General features: G+C 34.7%; 1 protein-coding gene across 2 annotated transcripts in view; it reads left to right on the forward strand.

Annotated features, from left to right (window-relative positions):
- The first annotated feature begins 2,358 nt into the window (after positions 1-2,358).
- Positions 2,359-22,486, forward strand: part of LOC136025930 (protein rtoA-like) — a 34,162-nt gene continuing 14,034 nt past the window's right edge. Inside the window, exons 1-5 of one of the 2 annotated variants that reach the window (XM_065702014.1) lie at positions 2,359-3,343; positions 4,848-4,938; positions 10,573-10,677; positions 12,682-12,822; positions 19,102-19,227. In XM_065702014.1, the coding sequence (XP_065558086.1) occupies positions 3,326-3,343; positions 4,848-4,938; positions 10,573-10,677; positions 12,682-12,822; positions 19,102-19,227 (481 nt within the window). In that variant the 5' untranslated portion in view covers positions 2,359-3,325. The remainder of the gene's footprint in view (positions 3,344-4,847; positions 4,939-10,572; positions 10,678-12,681; positions 12,823-19,101; positions 19,228-22,486) is intronic. The other variant, XM_065702013.1, reaches the window with a different exon arrangement.

The following is a 22,486-nucleotide window of genomic DNA, read 5'->3' on the forward strand; positions in this document are numbered from 1 at the left end:
TCCAGCGTATCGGAGAAACCTGCTGTAGAGGTTTCAAGCTGTTATCTAAAATAACGCGTATTTTTTTCCAGAAGAAAGATCACGGATGCGTGTTTATGTATTTGTTAGTTTTTTGTTTCTTTTATTGACACCAAGGACACCATATCATACCAAGTTGTCCTAGAATATCAGGAGAAAACTCCTTTGAACGGAAATCAAAAGTTTTAGTGACCTTTTTAAGACACCAAAAAGACTGGAGAACGACTAGGCCCACCTGGCACTCCTTTTTCCTCAAAATCGTCTGATCAAAATTTTGAGATAGTCAATTTGTTCAGTACAGTTGAAAAGCCGAACAGCCAAGCCATTGCAGATATCATGCAGAGGCGCCATTTAGGCCAAATCTTGGGGTGGGCATGAGGCATTTGACAGAACTTGAGACTTTTATTATGAATCTAACCTACTTTTAAAATTTACAATTATTAATAGCAAATAGTGTAAAATAGCGCCTCTGATATCATGACCCCTAAAGCCTCAGGGGAAAGGTCTTTGAGTTATAAAATTTGCCCCATTGTTTACATATAATAATAATAATCATAGTAATGATTTATTTATCACCCACTTCACAAAACAGACGTTAAGTGGAGTAAAATACAAAAGAAAAATAGCAAAAGAAATACAAGAAACAAATTTAATCACATACATAGTGTTATTGTATAAAAATATATTTTATATTGTATATTGTATAAATATATTGTATAAAATATTTTATTATATAGTATTTGTTATTGGGGAACTTACATACATTTTTTTTTGGGGGGGGGGTTCAGGGAAATTTTTAAACTTAGGAAATTTGCCAAAATTTCCACATGTAATTCATCTTATGCCTTGCTTTCTTTTGTCGACTCAATTTTACACGTGGAGATATTAAGGGCACTTTTTCACCAGAATTAGTCCAAAGAATATATCCATGGGGACGAGGGATTTATCCGTGGAGGCGCAGCCAGGTTTTCTGGCGCCGTTTAGGAAAAACGATCAGAAATGAAATTAAGAAACAAGTTTTTTCAACTGAAAGAAATTTAAGCTTTAGTGTAGAGCAAGGTATCGACGAGGGGTGTTTACGTTAAATTTTTTTACTGTTTTAGAATGTAGAGTTCAGAGAAAGAGTCAAACTTTAGCGTAAAGTGCGGGGCGTTGAGGAGGAAAAGTCCCTTTGATATACAGAGTAATTTTTGCTCGTTTTAAGTTTTAATGTTGCTCCTTACTTTTATTCTTTAGTAATTTCAACTATTTATTTTACGACCTTTGTGATTCAGGGGTCATTCTTAAGGAATTGGGACAAAATTTTAGCTTTAGTTTAAAGAGTGAGGTATCGACGAGGGGTGTTTACGCTAAAGTTTTTTTACTTTATTAAAATGTAGAGTTAAGAGAAAGTGTCAAACTTCAGCGTAAAGAGCGGGGCGTTGAGGAGCAAAAGCCCCTTTGATATAGAGAGTAATTTCTGTTCATTTTAAGTTTTAATGTCGCTCCTTACTTTCATTTAAAAAACCTTTTTTTTTTAATTACTAATAAAAACGTTCGTTAATAAAATTAAAAGCTCTTGTGGCGTTTTGAAGTGACCAGAAAATTGGAGGGCAACTAGGCCCCATCCCCCTTCTTTTTTTTTCTCAAACGATCAAAACTTTGACCCAGCCATTTAGCCAAAAAAAGTAAAATTTATATGTAAATTTCTTTTTAATTATTCATTTACGTTGAGCCAAAATCAAAACCTGCATTAATTCAAAAACGTTCAGAAATTAAATAAAAAAAGCAAGTTTTTTTTAACTGAAAGTAAGGAGCGACATTAAAACTTAAACGAACAGAAATTATTCAGTATATGAAAGGGACTGTCCCCTCCTCAATGCCCCATTCTATACGCTAAAGTTTGGCTCTTTCTCACAACTCTACTTTTTAAAACAATTAAATACTTTAGCGTAAAGACCGGGGCATTGAGGAGGGGACAGCCCCTTTCATTTACGGAATATTTCTGTTCGTTTTAAGTTTTAGTGTCTCTCCTTACTTTCAGTTAAAAAAAAGCTTTTTTTTTCAATAAATAAAATGTGCCTGAAGCTCAAGCATAAAAAGAAGCAGATAAATGTTTTTTTTTCTGATAAAACCTTTGTTGCCATATGCTCCTATTAACATCATTATCTAAGAGGTAAGTGTGGTTTCAACTACAGTACTAGGTGGGGATTTTTAATTCAAGATGGTTGAAAGTAGCTCAACAATATCCAGTAAAAATTCGCACTTTAAAATTGTAACTTTTGACAAATGCTTAGAAAAAGGCATACCTTCATTAATGTCACCACGTATTGTACATATGTATGTATCCCAAGGCTTACCTTTTTTTAAACAGTTTTTTCCTATGAATTTGTAAGCAGTTTACAGATAGCTGTGTCTTTATTTTTATTATTTTTCATTCCTCTTGGGTAGTTCAAGCTTAAACTAATACTTGTATCCAAATTTGTATCTATCACAACTATTGAACTAATCTTTTATATTTTGCAGGAACAGACAATAGGTGCACAATTTGAATAATAAGGAAATAGTGGATTTTGTACCATGATAAGTTTTTAAAGGTGAAAGGAAATCCTGGTCTAGAAAAGTATTTGTGTAAAGAAGAATATTGATTAAAAACATGATGTCAATTTTAAATCTACCTGAAGAGATTCATGATGTGATATTTGCGTATTTATCTCTTGGTGACGTTCTCAATTGTATGCAAGTGTGTAAAAAATGGTATTATATATTAGAGAGAGGCAATTCCGAACTTTGGCAATACCACAGTGGGAAAACTGTTCCATGTGAAGCTTTAGGATCTGAGATATTGAGTTCTTTGTCCTCACATAAATCCAGATTAAAGGCTTTTAAATATGCATGGAATCCAAATGACTGTGCTTTCCATAATTACATAAAATCGAATGGTTTTACGCTTCTAAGATATCCAGAAGATATCTTACACTCTAGATACACTCTAGATTACACATATCCAATAGGAGACTATCGTAGAGCACTATCTTACCATTAATTAGACGATTGTGCAAGAGGAAAATTAGGCTTTGAAGCTGGAAGACATTCCTGGGAAATAACATGGGAAGGGTCATTAGGACGTTCTGCAACTGTTGGAGTAGCAACCAAGGATGATTCCAATTCTAATCCTGAGACTTTATTTGCACGTCTTGGTGAAAGCTGGGGATGGGATTTAGCCAGAAATTATTTGATTCAGAATGGTCTTGTGCAGACACACCATTCTGGTGCTACTGTATTTTATCCTCAATCTCCCAAATATGGCTATGACCCAAATTATCAAATGTTGCCCACATATCAGGTAAGTTCATTATAAATGAAAAATTAAGCTTAAGATTTATAGAAAATCTTCTAGGAAAATGTTCCCAGTAATGGGTATTTTATTACTTACCAAAGATTTTTTTTAAAGATAACAACATGCTACTCGCTATTGTTTAGAAAATTGTGTGTTAGTCAGTTTGCTGAATTAGGTTGAAAATATTTTAAATCAGGATCCTTTTACTGGCTTACTTGAAACATGTTTTACTCTATTTACCAACAAAAAAGCCTCAGTAGATTTCAGCCCAAAAATACTTCATTCAAGAGGAAATAGTTCGATGAAGGTAGTTGGGGGAGATGTATTGTAGGATTTATATGGAGATAGTAAAAATAGTACCTTAACTGCAAAGTAATTACCCCTTTCTTCTAAGACCATTTGCACCATAGGTTAGCACATATTTAACCCTTGGGAAAGGGAGGGATGGGTAAAGGATTTTTGTAAGAAAAAAGGTTGAAAATACAAAACAAAGCTATTTTATACCACCACTTTCCTGGGTTATCATTTTGATAGTTGAGAGCAAGGTGGAGGGGGAGGGGGAATCTAACGTTTTCTTTTTAATACTTGCAACTTGAAATATCTTGGTTTGTTTGAGCAATAAATCCTAGTGACATTGTATTCATTATTTAGTCGCTTTATAGACCATTATCACCTACCAATCAATTGAAGACATTCTTTGACCCATGTGAATCAAGTTTATTAGCACATGTTGCTAATGACTGGTGTTTTGCTAGGATGTAGAGTGAAGGATGGTTCGGTATTAGATTGAAGTGGTGTTTGGCTGCTATAAGATTTAGTTATTGTATTTAGTAGTTAAAACGTAATTTGTATATATTACTATAAACTTTAATTTGAAAAGGGAGGATTAAAAAGATAAATCTTACTTTGCTTTTCTTCTAAAAAAAAAGAACACTGCAGGACCTGGAGAGGAAGTTGGTATGCATGGTATTGTTATTGAGGGGAGGAGGGGGGCTGAACTTAGATAACGGTTCTGGATGTAGTACTAGATGCGTGTCCAGAACTAAAGAGCAAAATTTCAACTAAATCATATGAAAAAAAATCAACTATAAATTTTTATTATTTAGAGCAGAAAGGATAGTGGAAATTAAATGTGATTGTTTGAATTGATCTTGTGGAAACTTTTGCTACCACATATATTGTTAAAAATTGAAAAAAAAAACAGGTTAAAAATGTACACCTCTCCTATGAAGATGGGATGGTTTTGGGAAATTTTGGCGAATGAAAAACGTTGTCCAATGTATCTACTTAATTTTGCTTTTTCTTTTCACGTTTCAACATGGCAACACTGACGAAAAGGTGATAGTGCTCTAAAAGCTTCACAATTTTGAAACAACTAAAAGGGAAATCATTAAAAACTACAGTTTTCAGGTACAGTAGAACTAGCTATGACCAACTTCTAAACTATTGTATTTGTGTTTGTTTTAGATCATAAACATTAGTTTAATTATCTTTTTTCTCTCATTCTCAGATTGGAGACCGAATCCGTGTGATCTTGGACTTGGAAGAGAATACACTTGCCTTTGAAATTAATGATAAATTCTTGGGAGTTGCATTTAGAGGTATTCTTGATCACATAATGACATATTCGTTTTTCATGGTTTATATTTGGCTGGCTCATAAATAAAGTGTAATATTGAAATATGCACCGGAAATACGGAAATAAATAAAGTGTATAAGTAAATTTAATGGAAACCTTGTGTCCGAATTTACCATACGTATTGCTTGCACCGGAAACGCCTTCGCCTAGTCAAGAAATGTCTGACAATAGTCTTCTCTCCATGATGCTGACAAATGTTAATTTTTAGCTGGAAAAGTAGATGCAAAATTTTTTTTAGCAATAACCTTATCAGGATCAATCTATAATCTATCAAGATCGTAGCTTAAAAATCTGGTCCAAAGCGCCAAAAAGATCGGCGTAAAAAGACACTTTTATCTGCCAGTCTGCATGAAAAAACCTAAGTTGAAGCAAGTCCAACTTAATGTGGATTATTCCCGCAGAAATGCTCTTGCGTTTCTTGCAATTCACAACTCTTTTGCTTTGTATAATTGGACCAATGAATCGAGATATTGCTTTGTTGATTTGTATTCCTATGACCTTCACTTGCACATTTTCATTCGAATTTATATTGAGAGGAAAATGATGTTTAAAAAAGTTTAATATTATGGAAAATTAAAAACAATGGCTAAAACAGCAACACAACCAGTATATACTAAAAGGCTGGGCATAGAATGGCAAAGAACACCTAAAGCTTACAGCTTTTTCACCCCTCATGATCGTCAAATATTTAATTAAACTTACAACATTTATTGTTGCTAGAAGCTCTGGTTTTATAGGCTGTTTTGAATGCACATATAACTACCATCTTATGAGTTTTCTCTTTATGAGAACGTATTTCCAGATTATAAATATTCAGATTACCGTGAAATGAAGTTTAAAAGACGTTTAAGTCAGTATTTTTTACTGCCTATAGTTACTCCATTAACTATACATAAGTATAATCAAGTTCGAGTAAGTTTAGTTATTCAAGTATCTACACATAAGTAAATTCGAGTACGAGTAACCTCAGTCATTCGTGTAATTATACATAATTATGTTCGATTTCAAGTAATTGTGATTATTCGAGTAACTATACGTAAGTATATACGAGTAACTTTAGCTGTTCGAGTAACTATGCATAAGTAAATTCGAGTTTGAGTAACTTTAGTTATTCAAGTAACTATACATAACTATATTTGAGTTCTAGTAACTTCGATTTTTAGAATAACTATGCATAAGTGTATACCAGTAACTTTAGTTATTCGATTAACTATACAGAGGATAACTTTAGTTCTTCGAGTAAGTATATACAAGTATTATTACTCGTATAAACTAGTTAACTAATAACTGTAATTAATCTTCAATATAAAATGATTTTAAAGTTAAATAGTCAAGAGTCAAGATTGGGATTTTAGAACTGCATTATGCAACTCTTTTGAACCTGTTCAAAGTATTACCAGTGTTATAGGTTTTATATAGTATAGTTTTTATATTATATTATATTTATTAGTATATTTTGAATCTACCTTAGTTCTGCCCTAGGATGGATGAATGATAGACTCTCTATCAACTAGTGAAATGACATCATTTATGCACAATTCTGAATTAAGGCCTATACCAGGTTTGATTCTCACTCAAACTATCTGCCTTGGCTTTTTCTCCAACTAGCCATGGCTCTTAACTTTTTCATCATAATTCACCAAGCTGATTTTAATTCAACTCGAATCAATTTGAATTCAGGAGTCATGTGTCAGTTATTTTTTTTTGAAAAAAACATGTGTTTTCCATTAATAAAGCGTGTCCCAAGCCTTTCAAACCGTTTATTTTTTGTTATGGCACTTGGTATTAACCAACTGACATATAGCAATCGCAAATTCTGTCGGTTTGTCGGTCCCGGTTTTGCTACTTTAGGCACTTCCAGGTAAGCTAGGACGATGAAATTGGGCAGGCGTATCAGAAACCGGACCAAATTAAATTAGAAATAGTCTTTTTTCCCGATTTGACCATCTGGGGGGGGGGGGGAGAGTGATGGGCCGGTTAATTCAGAAAAAATAGAAAAAGGAAGTATTTTTAACTTACGAATGGGTGATGGGATCTTAATGAAATTTAATGTTTGGAAGGATATTGTGTCTCAGAGCTCTTATTTTAAATCCCGACCGGATCTGGTGACATTGGGGGGAGTTTGAGGGAGAACCTAAAATCTTGGAAAACGCTTAGAGTAGAGGGATCGGGATTAAACTTGGTGTGAAAAATAAGCAGAAGTCCTAGATACGTGATTGACATAACCGGAATGGATCTGCTCTGTTTGGGGGAGTTGGGGGTGGGGGGGGGGGGGGTAGGTTAATTCTGAAAAATTAGAAAAAATTAGGTATTTTTAACTTACGATGGAGTGACCGGATTTTAATGAAATTTCATATTTATAAGGATCTCGTAACTCAGATCTCTTACTGTAAATCCCGACCGGATCCATTGTCATTAAGGGAGGGGGGGTTGCTGGGGAACCAGAAATCTTGGAAAACACTTGAAGCGGAGAGATCAGGATAAAACTTGGTGGGAAGAATAAAAATAAGTCCAAGATACGTGACTGACATAACTGGAACGGATCCGCTTTAGATCCGGTGACATATGGGGAGTTGGGGGTGGGGGGCTAAAACCTTGGAAAACGCTTAGAGTGGTGGCATTGAGATGAAACTTGGGGGGAAAATAAGCAGAAGTCCTAGATACGTGATTGACATAACCGGAACGGATCCGCTCTATTCGGAGGAGTTGGGGGGGGGGGGGTTAAATTTGAAAAATTCGAAAAAATTAGGTATTTTTAACTTACGAAGGAGTGATCGTATCTTAATGAAATTTCATGTTTAGAAGGACCTCTTAACTCAGATCTCTCATTTTAAATCCCGACCAGATCCAGCGTCATAGGGGGGGGGGGAGGAAATCTTGGAAAACGCTTAAAGCGGAGAGATCAGAATGAAACTTGGTGGGCGGAATAAAAACATTTCCAAGATAAGTGACTGACATAACCAGACTGGATCACTCCTCTTTGGTTGAGTTGGGGGGGGGGGGAGTAGTTCGGAAAAATTAGAAAAATGAGATATTTGTAACTTACGAACGTGTGATCAGATCTTTATGAAATTTGATATTAAGAAGGATCTTGTGCTTTTGAGCTGTTATTTTAAATCTCGACCAGATCCGGAGACATTGGGGGTGTTGGATGGGGAAACCGGAATTCTTGGAAAACGTGAAAATTGAGGTATCATTGTCTTGCGAATCGGTGATCGGATCTTAATGAAACTTTATATATAGAAGGATCTTACGTCTCAGATGCTCCATTTTCAAATCGGATCTGGGGACATAGGGGGTTGGAGGGGGAAACAGAAATCTTGGGAAACGCTTAGAGCGGAGAGATCGGGATGAAACTTGATGGTAAGAATAAGCACAAGTTATAGATACGTGATTGACATAATTGGAACGGATCTGTTCACTTTGGAGGAGCTGGGGGGTGTTGATTTGGAAAAAAAAAATGAGGAATTTTTAACTTAAGAATGGGTGACCAGATCTTAACGAAATTTGATATTTAGAAGGAACTCATGTCTCAGAGCTCTTATTTAATATCCCGACCAGATTTGTGGACATTGGGGGGAGTTGGAGGGGTCTTGGAAAATGCTTAGAGAAATCGGGATTGAACTTAGTGGGTAGAATAAGCAAATGTCGTTGATACGTGATTGACGTAACCATATGGATCCACTCTCTTTGGGGGATTTAGGGGGTGGGGTTCAGTGCTTTGGTGAGTTTGGTCCTTCTGGACGTGCTAGGACGATCGAAATTGGTAAGCGTGTCCGGGAGCTGCACAAATTGGCTTGATAAAGTCGTTTTCCCCGATTAGACCATCTGGGGGGCTGAAGGGAGAGGAAATATAAATGAATAATGAATTTTGATATTTAGAAGGACCTCGTGACTCAGAGCTCTTATTTTAAATCCCGACCGGCATTAAGCCTCTGATTTTCCTTTTAAATCAATCTATTGATTCTTAGAATTTTGCTAGAGCTCATACCATATGAGTTCTTGGTTCTTGGCTCCTGGCTCGTCCGGCCTCGTCACAAGTGCCATATGAGCTCTTGTTTTTGTTCTAAAACCCAAAAATATGTTCAGAAAGTCCTATTGTGCTTCTGGGCCCTGAGCGTTTTCTCGTTGCTATTGTAGCAATAAATCTTTTATTTGGCTATGATTTTGCTTAATTTCTTTTAACCTCTTTATTTTTTTCGGTGCTATGTTGAGAGGGAGAATGAGCTAATTGACTTGTAAACTGTCAAAAACGAGACTCAAGAAATTTTCCTTTTATCTTTTATTAGTTAGCCTTTTGTAGACACCTTTTACTTTTGATAGTCTGTTTGAAAGTTAGATGATTTAACAAAGCCATTGTTACCGTTCTTCTTTTTCTTCTTCTTCATCTTGTAACAAGATCAGGCATTTTGCAACTCGCCTGACACCTTAAATTCTTATGTTAAATGGTAATTCGTTTTACCGTATGCTCCCCAGATACTGCTGTTGCGCCTAAAGATTTTATCTGACTTTTCCAAGCTTTGCAAATAATTGCTGAAAGTATTTACTGAGCTAGTCTCGAAGAGAAGATCAGCAGCGTGATGTAAATCAGGAGAATAATATTCTGACTGAATACACATTGTTCTGATATTCTTTCCTTTGATAGCAGCTTAGGAAACGGATTTTGCTAATTATCAATGTTGACTAACAATCAGTGTTGAGTTTAGAAAAGCCTCAACATTATTAATTTGCTAGGCCACTAGTCCTTAACTCTTTTACAAAATATCAGCAGGTTTAGTAAACAAAAAAACGAAAAGTGCTCATCAAAGATTATGGTTACACTATAAAAGTGAGAACTGGCGATAGTCGACGAGAAACCCCAATATCATCTAGCTTTTGGTGGCACTTGGTATTTTTAAGTATATTAATATGAAAAATCATTTGAATTTATGCAGTTGGTAGAAATAGTGTAGTATAATAAGTGTCTAATCTCAGATTCGGACAGAAAAACGATTACAAAGCTTGAAAAATGCTAAGTTTCACCAGACGCTAGATGGTTTCAGTGTTTTTTTTTTTGCCGACACTAGTGCCAGTTTCTATTCTTATAGGCTACCCATATTGTCTTGTGCGGATTCTCCTATATTTTGAGAGTGCAATACTCCTATATTATGTAATCAGTATTGGAGATTATAAAGGAGATTATGGATATTATACATATTTTTAACAGTTTGTTTACTATGAGATAGAGTTGTTCTCTCCAAGGTCATGCTGTAGGCTGCAGTCATGATGTGTAGAAGTCAAGTTAAATGTCAAAATCTCGTTTGTATAAGTTTTATTTTGTTATGTTATATTCCATGTAGTTTTTATATTCAATAAAAACTCATTTTTATTAATGGTAAAAGGTAAATATTTGTTTTTAGAAGGTAAAAATATTAGTTTTTTCGTTCATCTTGAAGGTCACCGTTCACTTCAAATATATATGACTGCACATGTGCAAACGGGAATTTAAAGAATCATCCACTTTAGTGTCCTACAGTTAATTTTTCTGGTAACACTAGAATCGAGATTCTTGTTCGCCAATGCCCGAATTCTGTATTTATTTTTTTTTTTCTTTCAGGACTTCCAAAGAAGAGACTCTTCCCTGCTGTTTGTGGGAAGCAAAAGGATGGTGTTGATGCAACATCAGTAGTATCAATGGTCTACCTAGGGTCACACTTCAATGGTTATTTTTATCCTAACTTGTTTGTTTTGTTGTTTATTCAACTAGAATTAGGCTAAATTAATTTACTGCTTTAAACTGTCAATTTAGGAAAACTAAGAAGATACATCACTTGTTTTGGTTATGATCTACCATTGATTTGGAGGGGGAATTCTGGACAAAGAGAGGCAAAACTTTCAATGGTTAAATTGGGGCCATCCTTTGATGGTTAATTGCTTTTTTGTTTAATTTTATCTTTTGTTTTTAAACTGCAATTGGGTAGACTAGTTGCCAAATTTTTAGCCTGTTAACCATTTGAAATAAGTTTAAAAAGTAAAAAAAATAATTAAAAAAAGTTGCACTGGTTTTGATTCCAGACTGCTAATGATTTAGGGGGGGGATTTTAGTTTTTTGTTTGTGGACTTATAATTTTAAGCATAGATATTTTGTTTAAGAATAGTCCTTAAGTATTCTTTAGGTAGTTAAGTTCTTTACTTTAGAGTTCATCCAGATGCTTAGCCCAGAAGTGATGTTTGCCTGTCCCTCCAACATAGTTCCGGACCTTAGTAATTTTATTTCCTCTGTCAAACAACTAATGTTTTAGGGTTTTTGTGTCGAAATGTCAGAATTTTGAGGGTCATTTTCATATTCTCTTGCATATTTATCTAATTTGTTAACTTTTTGTGTCGTTTCGAGTCCTTCATCCCCATAATACATTCCTGTATACTGGCCTAAAACATGCAAAGTTGAAAAAGTCAGCATATGCTCCTTTTTGAAGAAAGTCAACGAATAGTCATTTATTGAGGAAACCCAGTTCATACTCCTTTGTGGAGAAGTATCCCAGTACAAGCTTGTTCATTTCAGCCTCCCCCTCCCCATTCATGAATTTTTGAATGGACCCTCCAGCTGTGAGACAAAACCGGACAGACTTATTGAAACTAAGAATTTGGAATTTGCAAAGAGAAAAGAGTCCCAGTCCCCGCCAATCATTTAATCGAGTTCTGCATCTGTCTAAACGTCTAAAATTCTCTAATACCGATTTTTTCTCCCCTACCTTAAAGTCCTTTTTGTCAATGAAAGAAAAAGCCTAACGTCGGATCCAAACCTGATACCCCAAATCATGAGTTTGATGCTCTACCATCTGGTTCAGTCGTGCTAGTTAATTGATTTTCTAGAAATATAGAAAATACCGGTTTTTAGTTATGAATAGACCAAAGATAGAACCTGTGGGCAAAAAAAATGTTGTCATTTTAATGTTTTTGGTTAGTAATTTAAATTTTATAACCAGTATTGGTACTTTAAGGACTAATATTTTGTAAAAAGGATGTCTTTGAGGCACCAAAGACATGATATGTAAAAATTTTGACACCAAAGCCACCCAATTCAACTACTTTTTCAAGAAAAAATGAAGTTAGCTCTTAATACTACCTCTTAATACTTCAGTTCGTGTAAAAGAGATATACAACACAATCAGTTTTTACTTCTTGATTTCACGTCAAACATGGCATGGAGGTCATTTGAAATAGTGCTCTTTGGCTTTTGTAGTGTTTAAGGTCTGTGAAAATAACTACGGGCAGAACAATTCTACATTTTTTTTTTCAACTATCCTTGGAAGCCTACAGAGATAAGGGTTCTTATGTAATTTATTTGTTTTTTTTTTCCTCATCTTCCCATGCATTATTGTGGCACTGATCTACACATTCTAAGGCTATACTAAATCAGATATTAAGTTTACTTCTTTTTTTATTCTTCCTTTTTCTTTTTTTTCCTTCTCTTACCTTTCTTTCATTATATCTTCCTTAAAGGATTTTAATGCACTTTATTCCAGTAATTTTTTGAGTGATTACTATTGTTAAATGTTGTTATAACATTGTTATTATGCAAGTTCAACGTCAAAAAAATTCAACGTCAGTTTTTTTTTATAATACGGCCTGCGTTATACTAGGGCCTTGTTGTACTTCGTCATAATAGGTCTTTTGTCCTACCTCTCTGTAAATTCCCACTAAATCAGTGCAATTTTCTTTACAGTTGGAAGATCTGAGGTTCAATCAGAAACGAGTAAATTAGGATACAAAGTCACTGGTCCTGTAGTACTGTCATCAACAAGTGATTCTTCAAGTAGCGGGTCAAGCAGCAGCAGCAACAGCAGTAGTGGTTCTGATTTAAATCGTAAATATATTTATAAAATTTATTAGATTAATTTTAAGATATTTATAAAAGATACAAATTTATTTGTATGATTTAAGAACAAAATATTTTAATTTTTTTACCTTACACATTTTTCGGACTCTACCTCCGTTAAGTCAATAGAACTTAAAATAATTCTGTAATTGTGTTGCGAGAGCATCACTTTGGTTTTGTCGTGTTTTTTTTTCTTTTTTTTTTTTTTTTTTTTTTTTTCTTTTTTTCTTTTTTTTTTTTTTTTTTTAGCACCTTGATCTCACCTTATTCCTAGAAAGTGGTAAAGGTCTAACCTCTGCGGTTTTTACGGAAAGTGTGGACCTCAGGCTGGATTGATGAATATGATTTAGCATTTTGGAAAGCTTTGTAGAGCTCTTGCCTGGGGCCAAAAAGCATGGTTTTTGCTTGTCCTTGAGCCAGAACCTATAGTGTGTTAAGTGACTTAGAGTTTTATAGCCTATGTCAGAGAGAACTATCTGAAGTTATGCAGTCAAGCTTTTGCTTCACCAAACCATGTTTCTGCTTTCGGACGGAAAGCTCCGTTCTAGCAGGCAAGCAGGCAGGCACAGTTTCAAAGTGTAAAATATATGTGGCAGTTACCTGGCCCCACAGCCAAATATATCTTCTTAGAGTGATAAATAAAAAAAATTACAGAAACAAAAAGTGGGGACCGAAAGCGCTGCCATCTATTGTTTCTACCCATTTCTGTTCTAGATTTCAGTTGAGTTTATCATTCGGTTTTCGCACTTAGGATTAGGGTAGAGAAATGATATCAGATGTGCCTCTTAAACTTTAAAAATTCTCTCATTCCTAAAGAAATTAGAATTTATCCTTTTTCTCCTTTCTAAGTGAAAACATCAGAAACTATGCCTACGGCAAAAAAAAAACAACTTTTGAACTAAGACTGATAATTTTTTTTTTCACGGTAGTCGATAGCTATTGATGAGCTAATCAAAGTATAAATCATCCATTTTTTGGTGGAAAAATTCCTTCTTGATATATACTTTGAAAGTTTAAAGGGGTTGACAATTTCAGTAGTAAGGTACACACTAAACCAAAAATAGGCCGATACAGAAATGTTATCAGATGTGCCTCTTAAACTTAAATAGTTTTCTCATTGCTAAAGAAATTAGGGTTTATCCTTTACTCATTTCTAAGTGATGACGTTAGAAACTTGGCCTACGGCAAAAAAGTCAACTTTTGAACTAAGACAGATAGATTTTTTTTTTTTTGGTGGCAGTCGATAGCTCTTGATGATCTGATCAAAGTATATGTCATCCTTTTTTGGTATAAAAATTTCTTCATGAGATATACCAGTTTAAAAGTTTAAAGGGGTTGACAACATCAGTAGTAAGATACACACTGAAACCAAAAATAGGCCGAGTTTTAAGCAACAGTCGCCTGTTAGCTCATCATCATCTTCGGCAATGAGGGGTTCGCAACTTTTGCTAATTGGTGTACCTGTTATTTGTTTCCGGTGTGTTTTTGATGGTAAGACTAATTGGTTTCTGTGGTAAGACATGTAGGGGATTTATAAGTAATAATCAGATGTTCTGAGATCTGCTATAAATGGTAACATTTCGTTCTGTGGGTCCTTTTGACGGAAACATTGTAATAACTAAAGAAGGTTACCATTCAATTTCTCAGCTATTATTCCTTACAAATATAAATTTAGGGTGAATGATGTATCGGAGTTCTGGAAGTTAGTTAAAAAATCAACAGAAAATAGAAGATTGACTAATTCAATCCCACAGAACGATACCTTGCCAGAATACTTAGAACAAAAATACAAAAAAGATATGCACCAAAAAGGACTAAGAGAGATTTGATGAGGAGATGAGTAGTTTAGAAGAGACGGCCAAAATGAAGTTGGATTTAGAGAACGCTAAATAACTGGAGTCAGTTGAACATGAATAAATATGGCGTGCCTTGAAAAGTATGCGAGAGAACTCAGCAACGGGCATGGATGGAGTACCTATTAAGATGTCGAAAGGGTCAGGAGCAGAGATACTGTCAGTCCTTGCATCAATATTCTCGGCTATTTTAAGCACATGTTTGTGGCCGCAAAATTGGCAGAAATCGATTATGATTCATTATTTAAGAAAGGAGAAAGGAACCTGCACAAGAACTGCAAGGGGATAACTCTAGTAAGTTCTATTAGTAAGTTATTTTGTAGAGTACTGTCTAAAAGGATGTAAAAATGGTTGCATTATGAAGGTAGATTAATTGAATGTCAGGCAGTGCTTAGGGAAAATTATAGTACAATAGATCATATTTTTTGTTTACAGGTTTCAATTAGTAAATATACAAGGTATAGGACGAAAAAGCTATATTCGTCGTTCCCGCACATTGGGAGAGCATTTGATGAAGTTTCAAGGAGTATGTTGAAAGGGTGTTATTGAAATTAGGATTGCCAAATAGGTTAGTAGAAGCTATAATGAAAATGGGTGAGGGGGTTAAAGTAGTAGTGAAGGTAGGTGTTTCCTTTTCTAGGCCAGTTTTAATTATGGTAGGCCTTAAACAGGGATGAACTCTATCACCGCGTTCGTTTTCTCTTTTTATAAATTATATTGAGGAGTAATTTAGAAATAGAAATGTCCCTATGTTAAAATTAATGTCGCTGGATCTATTTTGTTTATTACTTGCAGAAGACATTGTATTGTCTACGAAATTGGCTCCGAATTTGCAGAATATGTTAGAGGTTTAAGATAGTAATTTTGGGAGTAAAAAATTAGTTATAATTATCGATAAATGAGTTACATTAATTTAAAAAAAAAGAAATTGAAATGAACAAGTTTTATTTAAAGGAAAAGAGGTGAAAGAAGTTAAGTATTTTATACTTAACAGGTTAAAGCTTAAGAGGTTACAAGTTCAGGGAGGTGGAGTGAGCCGGTGCAAATGGCAATTTAGAAGGGTCAGGAAACTTCATGGGCGTTATTGAAGAGCCCCCTTAGGTATCTAGGACCAGCAGATACTAAGCTTCAGATGAGGATATTTGAGACGAAATTAGGCCCAGTATTGAGCTATGGTGGGGAAGTTTTGGAGTTTGAAAAAGGGGAACGAATAGGGAGATTTTTGGTGTTAAAGGGTGATCTAGGATTGTTTTCATTGAGGGGAGAATGATGGGATCCTGGGAAAAAGTGACTCCGAACATTAGGTTAGTAAATACAACTTATCTGGTGGTGTTGCAGGATAGAAGGAAAAGCTTATGGGCTTCCCAGGTGAGATCAACTTTAAAAAGTTGTGGGTTATTAGGAGTCTGGAATTGAGAGAAGGGGATAAGACTAGAAGTAGGAAATGTAGCAAAATTAGTAAAGGGTGTGCTGGAACATCAGGAGATTCAGAAAAAGCAGTGTGAAGTCGCAGCCTCGGCATCCCTCAGTGTTTACGATGATTTTACGATACGATGAACAAGATGCTTCAAGCATCTCCTTTGTGTCGATGATTTTCATATTCTCCTCTTCAAGTTTTTCAGTTTGTATCCTGATCTTATGGATAATTTTTTTTTTTCGTCAAAGTTAAGGCAAGCAATAAATCCAAAGTTTACTGTCCTTTTCAGAAGGCCGCTAGCTACTACTTTCTTCGTCGCATCGGTGATCTTTATCTGTATAAAGAACAAATATTGCTTCAAACGAATATAGATACTGCTTGTATGGTTTCAGCCCTTGTCGTTCACCGAATCTGTGATAAGTTTTGGAAATTAAGTATGTTTTCAATTGAAGAGTTTTTTTTTAAGTATGGCAAAATGCTTTCTAGATGAAGGAAGAAAATGTACATGCCGTCAAGGATGATGAAAAGCTAGACTATCGAGAGAGATGAGTTGCAACTAGGTTCTATAACAATGTTTAGTCTGTGGCACGGAATATAAGGCACAGGGTGCAAATTGTCATTGCCACTTTTGACAACAACTCTACTAATTGTTGAAGTATTAAGAGTGCAATCGACTGATAGCTATTTACATAGCTCAAACACAGAAGATATAGATTGTATTTCCAACAAAATACTTCTTGCATTCAACGTAAAATTTTCCCAGGCAGTGTCAACAATGTCATTGGAACTAGGAACTAATGATACAGTGTATTCCAGCTTCGTGTATTCCAGCGTCGGGGCTTTTATCGGAAGCGTTTTGCCCTATAATTCACTCCTTCTTACCATTTATATAGATCGGTGACATGATTCTAAAAAATTACCAAGGTTTCAAGGTTGCTCATTACTTTTGTCCCAGGCAAAACTTACCTTCCAATTTTAATGAGCTATCCCAGCGTCTGAAAAAGCACTCCTGTCCTGGGGAAAAAATTCCGAGCACACAGCCAAATCTTACTTGTCCTTCTCAAAGTGCTGTATAAGGTTGAAATAAACGCGTTATACGACTTTGCAAAATCAGGGGGGGGTAAGTCATTTCCTCCTTCACCCTCTCCACTTCGAGCCACCCCTGCACATAAGAATACAAATCCTCATTAACGAATCGAAAATATTAAAAGAATAAAATAAGTGATATTTAAAGAATAAAAATAAATTATTTAAACAATGAACAGCAAGAAATAAATATGTTAAATTAAAAAGTGAATTATTAGCTATGACAAGAGATAGTATGTCAAGGATAGAAAAGTGGATGAAAATTAATTACCTAAAAGCTGAATTATAAGAAACCTCATTGGGTATTTGTTTCTAGGTTGCCAGATTGTTACCCATTGTTAACATCTTCCTTACCCAATGAGACTGCAAACTCTGAACTTATGCAGTATGACTTACTGAAGAAAAAGGGGTGACGTGATTAACACTTACAAATTGATTCATAACAATCCAATTCATGGTCTCTTCTTCTTTTTTTTTTCAGAAGAGCCCATAGAACAGAATTCTATCGTGTATTATTTGCAAAAGCTTATTGCGGAAGACAATTTTTCCATTTTATTTTTGTGGAAATAAAATCTAATAGCTAGGAGAACATACTTTGCTCATTATCGTTTTTCAATCAATGCTCATTACTACATTCAGTACATTTCATTTGAAACGAGTCGAGTTTTACCTCTATAAGTTGGGCATGTATAAGTTGTATTATGTTAATTCAGGAAAACTTGTATGTACCAGCATCTTGCTTTAACCCATTTAAGCTTTAATTTCACCAAATCCTACTTTCTCATGATGGTGGTGTATATTGGCCTCATTTTCATCAGTGTCCTGGAAAGAGAAAATACTCATTTTGTACAATGTCAAATATTGCCATTCATATTTTTCAAAGACTGGAGAACAAAGAATTTGTTTTTCTGCCGTTTTAATAAAAATTATCTGTAGCCTAAATATTTTTATTAATTTTTAATTGTAGAAACGTACTTAAGTAATATTCGAAATTAAGATTTAATCAACGTTAATATAAACTCCAGAAGTCTTATTATTGCCCATAGTCAAGGCCGTATCCAGGGAGAAACCTGGTGGGTTTGACTCTGCCCCTCCCATCCCCCCCCAACCCGAAATCTTTTCCCGACTCGTAAAAACGTAACAAAAATGAATATAGACAAATTTCTTATGCGTTTTAGAACATTTTTTGTGTAACCCCTTGAAAGTATATCATCTTTGTAAAACCCCCTCCGAAAAAAAACCTTGGATGCTGCCTTGCCCATAGTATTGATATTTTTAAGCTATGAGGCATTCAAAGAGGCTGGTTTATATTTTAAGCACTTCCTAGCCACCATCTATCCATATTTTTCTTCAAAATGATGACCTACGATATGCATCAAATTAAGTATGTTCAAACTCACGTAAAACATCCTAAAATATTTAATTTTTCTATCGTAAGACATAGCTAAAGAGTCTTGTTTCCACTCTAAAATAATCATGCAGAAAAGTGGTAGTTTTTAATTTTAAATATAAGGAAGTATCGCAAGTTGGCTTATTTGATCTGCTAAGAAATTGTAGTTTTGATTTTGTATTGATTTTCTCTTCACTTATAAGAAGAACTTTGTTATTGTTAATTACATTGTGCTGTTTTTTCATTATGCAAAACAGACTAGACGAAACGAGATAAGTCAACCTAAAATGATTGACACAAAAAAAAATTCAATGTCAGTTTTGTAATAATAGGCCTTACAATATACAACGACTTTGTTGTTCTTTGCTATAATTGGTCTTATGTCTCTTTAAATCTCTCTCTCTGTAAATTGTCACGAAATGTGTGCAACTGTTTTTATAGATAAGAATTCTGAGGGGTATTTTATCGCTCTTAATTCTGAGAAGGCCCAGATAGGAAATCCGCTTATTCTGGTCTTCTAGCACTGTGTTCAACAAGTGAATCTTCAAGTAGTGGGTCAAGAAGCAGCTCTAACAGCGGTAGCAGCAGTAATTCTGATTCAGACGATTTCCAAAGTGAGGATCAAGGGGCCACTGCAACCACCAAAGGTAATTGAAATGAATAAATCTTCTTTACTTCTCACGTATATAATGTTTTGGACAAAATTCTTTAATCAGTTGGGGGCCTAGCGAAAACGGAGCAGGAACAGGACAAGTTGGGCACTTTTTTATAATTGTAAGCATAATGAATGTTTTACAGTGAACATAATGAAGCAGACATTTATTACGCCCAACTATATGTTTCCCTTATTCCAACCAATCCCAACCTTTGTTTCCAACCAATATTTGTTTCCCTTATTCCTTGGCATAGTCTATATAGTCAAAATAGTCCTTGTTTGCCAACCGTCCAAGAATAAACGAAAAACTGGATGTCCTTGTATGAGGCGGGAGATGTCATAAGAAAATATTTAAGGGAAATGGGAACTTCTTGAGGGATGTAAAGAGGGCTGCTTTAAATAGATTGAGATGGAGGGGCGTAGGTAGCTGTGTTTACCCCAGGCGGCTACGTGCTGCAGTGCATTGTTTGTAATAGTAGTAGCATCCTATTTATGCATACTATTCAAGCGTCTTGGCTGAGTGGTTGGTGCGCTGGCGTGGGAATTCGGTGTCCAAGGGGCACGGGTTCAATCCCAGTTGTGACCAGTTATTTAGTTTTGGACGGGGTCAGTGGCGTGACTGTAAGCTCAGCCAGAGTGGACCCAGCTCTAAATGGGTATCTGGGGAAGGTAAGCAGGAAGGGTGTGTGAAAGCACAGGATGGTTGCCCCCAACCCCCATTGCGCTTCCTGGCTGAAGGGCCATGAAATGGAGATCAGAACCGCCGGTTTGGACCTTAGGGGTCTAGTGACGTCTCACTTACTTACTTTACTTACTTATGCTATTTACTCTAAAATTTATGTTTGCAAATTCTAATTAGTTTGTTGTAATACAATATTGATAAAATGATGTAGCGTGAAAAGCTTACAGCTTTTCACTTCCTAACTGATTGCTAAAGAAACATTATAGTAAATTATATAGTAATGAATAAGTGCTAAATAGTACTTTATGATACATTAGTAAATGGTATCTGTTAAATAATGGTAATACTAGTTAATTGTTTTAATAATTTTGGGAAAATAATAGTTGTAAATTTTAGTGCATTAAATTATTGTTCAAATATTTTAAAAATACAGTAGTCCATTTTCCCTTGAGAAAATATATAACACCATCTGTCAGAAACCACTGTAGCTTTCAACTAACTAACAGCTGACTAAAGAAACATTAATTTGAAGTGGATAATTAACATAACCAAGAACTTTTTTGGTAAATTACTAAAAAAAGATAATTAAATTAGTAAATAGGAATAGAACAAGTGGTTGATTTAAAACCAAATTTGCTGAAGTCGGCTAGAAATGGTATAAATCTTTTCTATGAGTTCTTTTAATGGAAACATTATAATAACAATAGAATAGTACCATTTAATTCCCCGTTGAACATTCTTTCCCAAGATGATGGTTGCTACAATAACAGTTATGCCTCATCCCTCCAATAGAGTCATATATAGCCTTTACATATTGCCAAGAAAACGTTTTAATAATTATATTCTCTCTATATTATGCGGAATCTTTCTATTAATTAGATTCTTGTGCTTTCTTTTATTTTTACGCACGTTTAAAATCATTTTAAAATAATATAGCTATCTTACATTTATCTTAAATGTAACTCATATATCTTATGTGTAACTAATATATGTAACTGCTCCCATTTTTGTCAATGGTTTTGGGCCATAGATTCATATAAGAATAAAAGTTCTCGTTAACAAATATAATATATTAAAAAGATAAAAATAAATGGTATTTAAAGATTACAAATAAATAATTCAAGCAATGAACAACAACGGATAATTATAATTCTTATTTATTCATAAATTTTATTATTTATTATTACTCTTTTGTCAGTCTAGTGTTTTTTTCTTCAGAAGAGCCCATAACACACAATGTTACCACACAACATTTGCAAAAGTGTTTTTGTGAAAATTAAAATTTAATGGCTAGGAAAATACTATCATTGTCCTTGTTTTCCTTAATATCGGTTATAAAAGTGTAAGTTCACTTATTATCGGCTTTCAGTCAATGCTTAGTACCTCATTCAGTACTTTTCATTTCAGACGAGTCGAGTTTAACCTCTCTGTCAGACTTGTATAAGATGGCATGTATAAGTTGTACTATGCTAATTTAGTAAAATTTATGAATACCAGTATCTTGCTTTAACCTTTTTTACCTTTAATCTCGTCAAATCTAATTTTGTCATGATAGGGGTGGTTTGGCCTCATTTCTTATTTTTTTAGTTTCTTAGTTTGAGTTTCATAGAAAGAAAAAATACCCAGCATTTTTTTACAACAGCAAATATTGCCACTTGTAGTTTTCAAAAAGTGAAGAACAAAAAAATTGTTTTTGTGTCGTTCTAATAAAAATTGGTAGCTATATAATGTGTTTTTCTAAAATATACACGATTGCTTGTGCTTAAGGCTATAATTTTTCTTTAAAAAAAAAAGAAAAAAAAAAAGATTATTCCAAAAATTGATCTTTCTCGGTTTTCTTTTATTTTCTTCTTTTGTTTCCTTGTTTGGCCTAATACCGCTTATAAGGAAACAAGTTATGTCTGTTACAATTAAAGAGAGGATAGGCATTTGGATAATTCGGCTACATTTTAACACTTATTAGCCGTCTGACCCGAGCGGTTAGCGCGCTAGACTTAACATCCTTTGTGTGCGAGGACAGGGGTTTGAGTCCTATTGTAACTGGTTATTTGGTTTCGAACGGTTGTCAGAGGTGTGACTCTGTAAGCTCAGCCACAGTGTCACCACAGGATTAACCCCCAACCACTCATTGCACTCGCGGCCGAAGATAGTAAATCAGGAGATCAGTTCCTGCTCTACACAGATGCGAAAAAGTTAAAATAAAACAGTTAATACCAGTATTTTAGTTACCAGTATTAAACAAATTATTAGTTTTACGTACTCATGTTTACAGAGGTGGAGTGTTGTATACCCTTAGGGTATACAACTAATACTCTACTGCAGCACCAAGCCATCTCAGGGCAACACAGCTACGCGTGCTCCTCTTCTATCCCAATCTATCCAAAGTCTCCGTATTTACTCCCTATCAGGAAATTACAATTTCTCTTAAACCTTTCCTAACGACACCCTTCCCCCCACCTTAAATGAGGACAATCTCCCTTCAGTTTAGCCTTAAACGGTTGGATGAGAAGGACAATCTGTCAAACTTCATCCTCAGATCGTTCCCTAGCCATCTCAATCTTTTTCTCAT

This window comes from Artemia franciscana, chromosome 4 (assembly GCF_032884065.1).
Source record: "Artemia franciscana chromosome 4, ASM3288406v1, whole genome shotgun sequence".
Lineage (NCBI taxonomy): Eukaryota > Metazoa > Arthropoda > Branchiopoda > Anostraca > Artemiidae > Artemia > Artemia franciscana.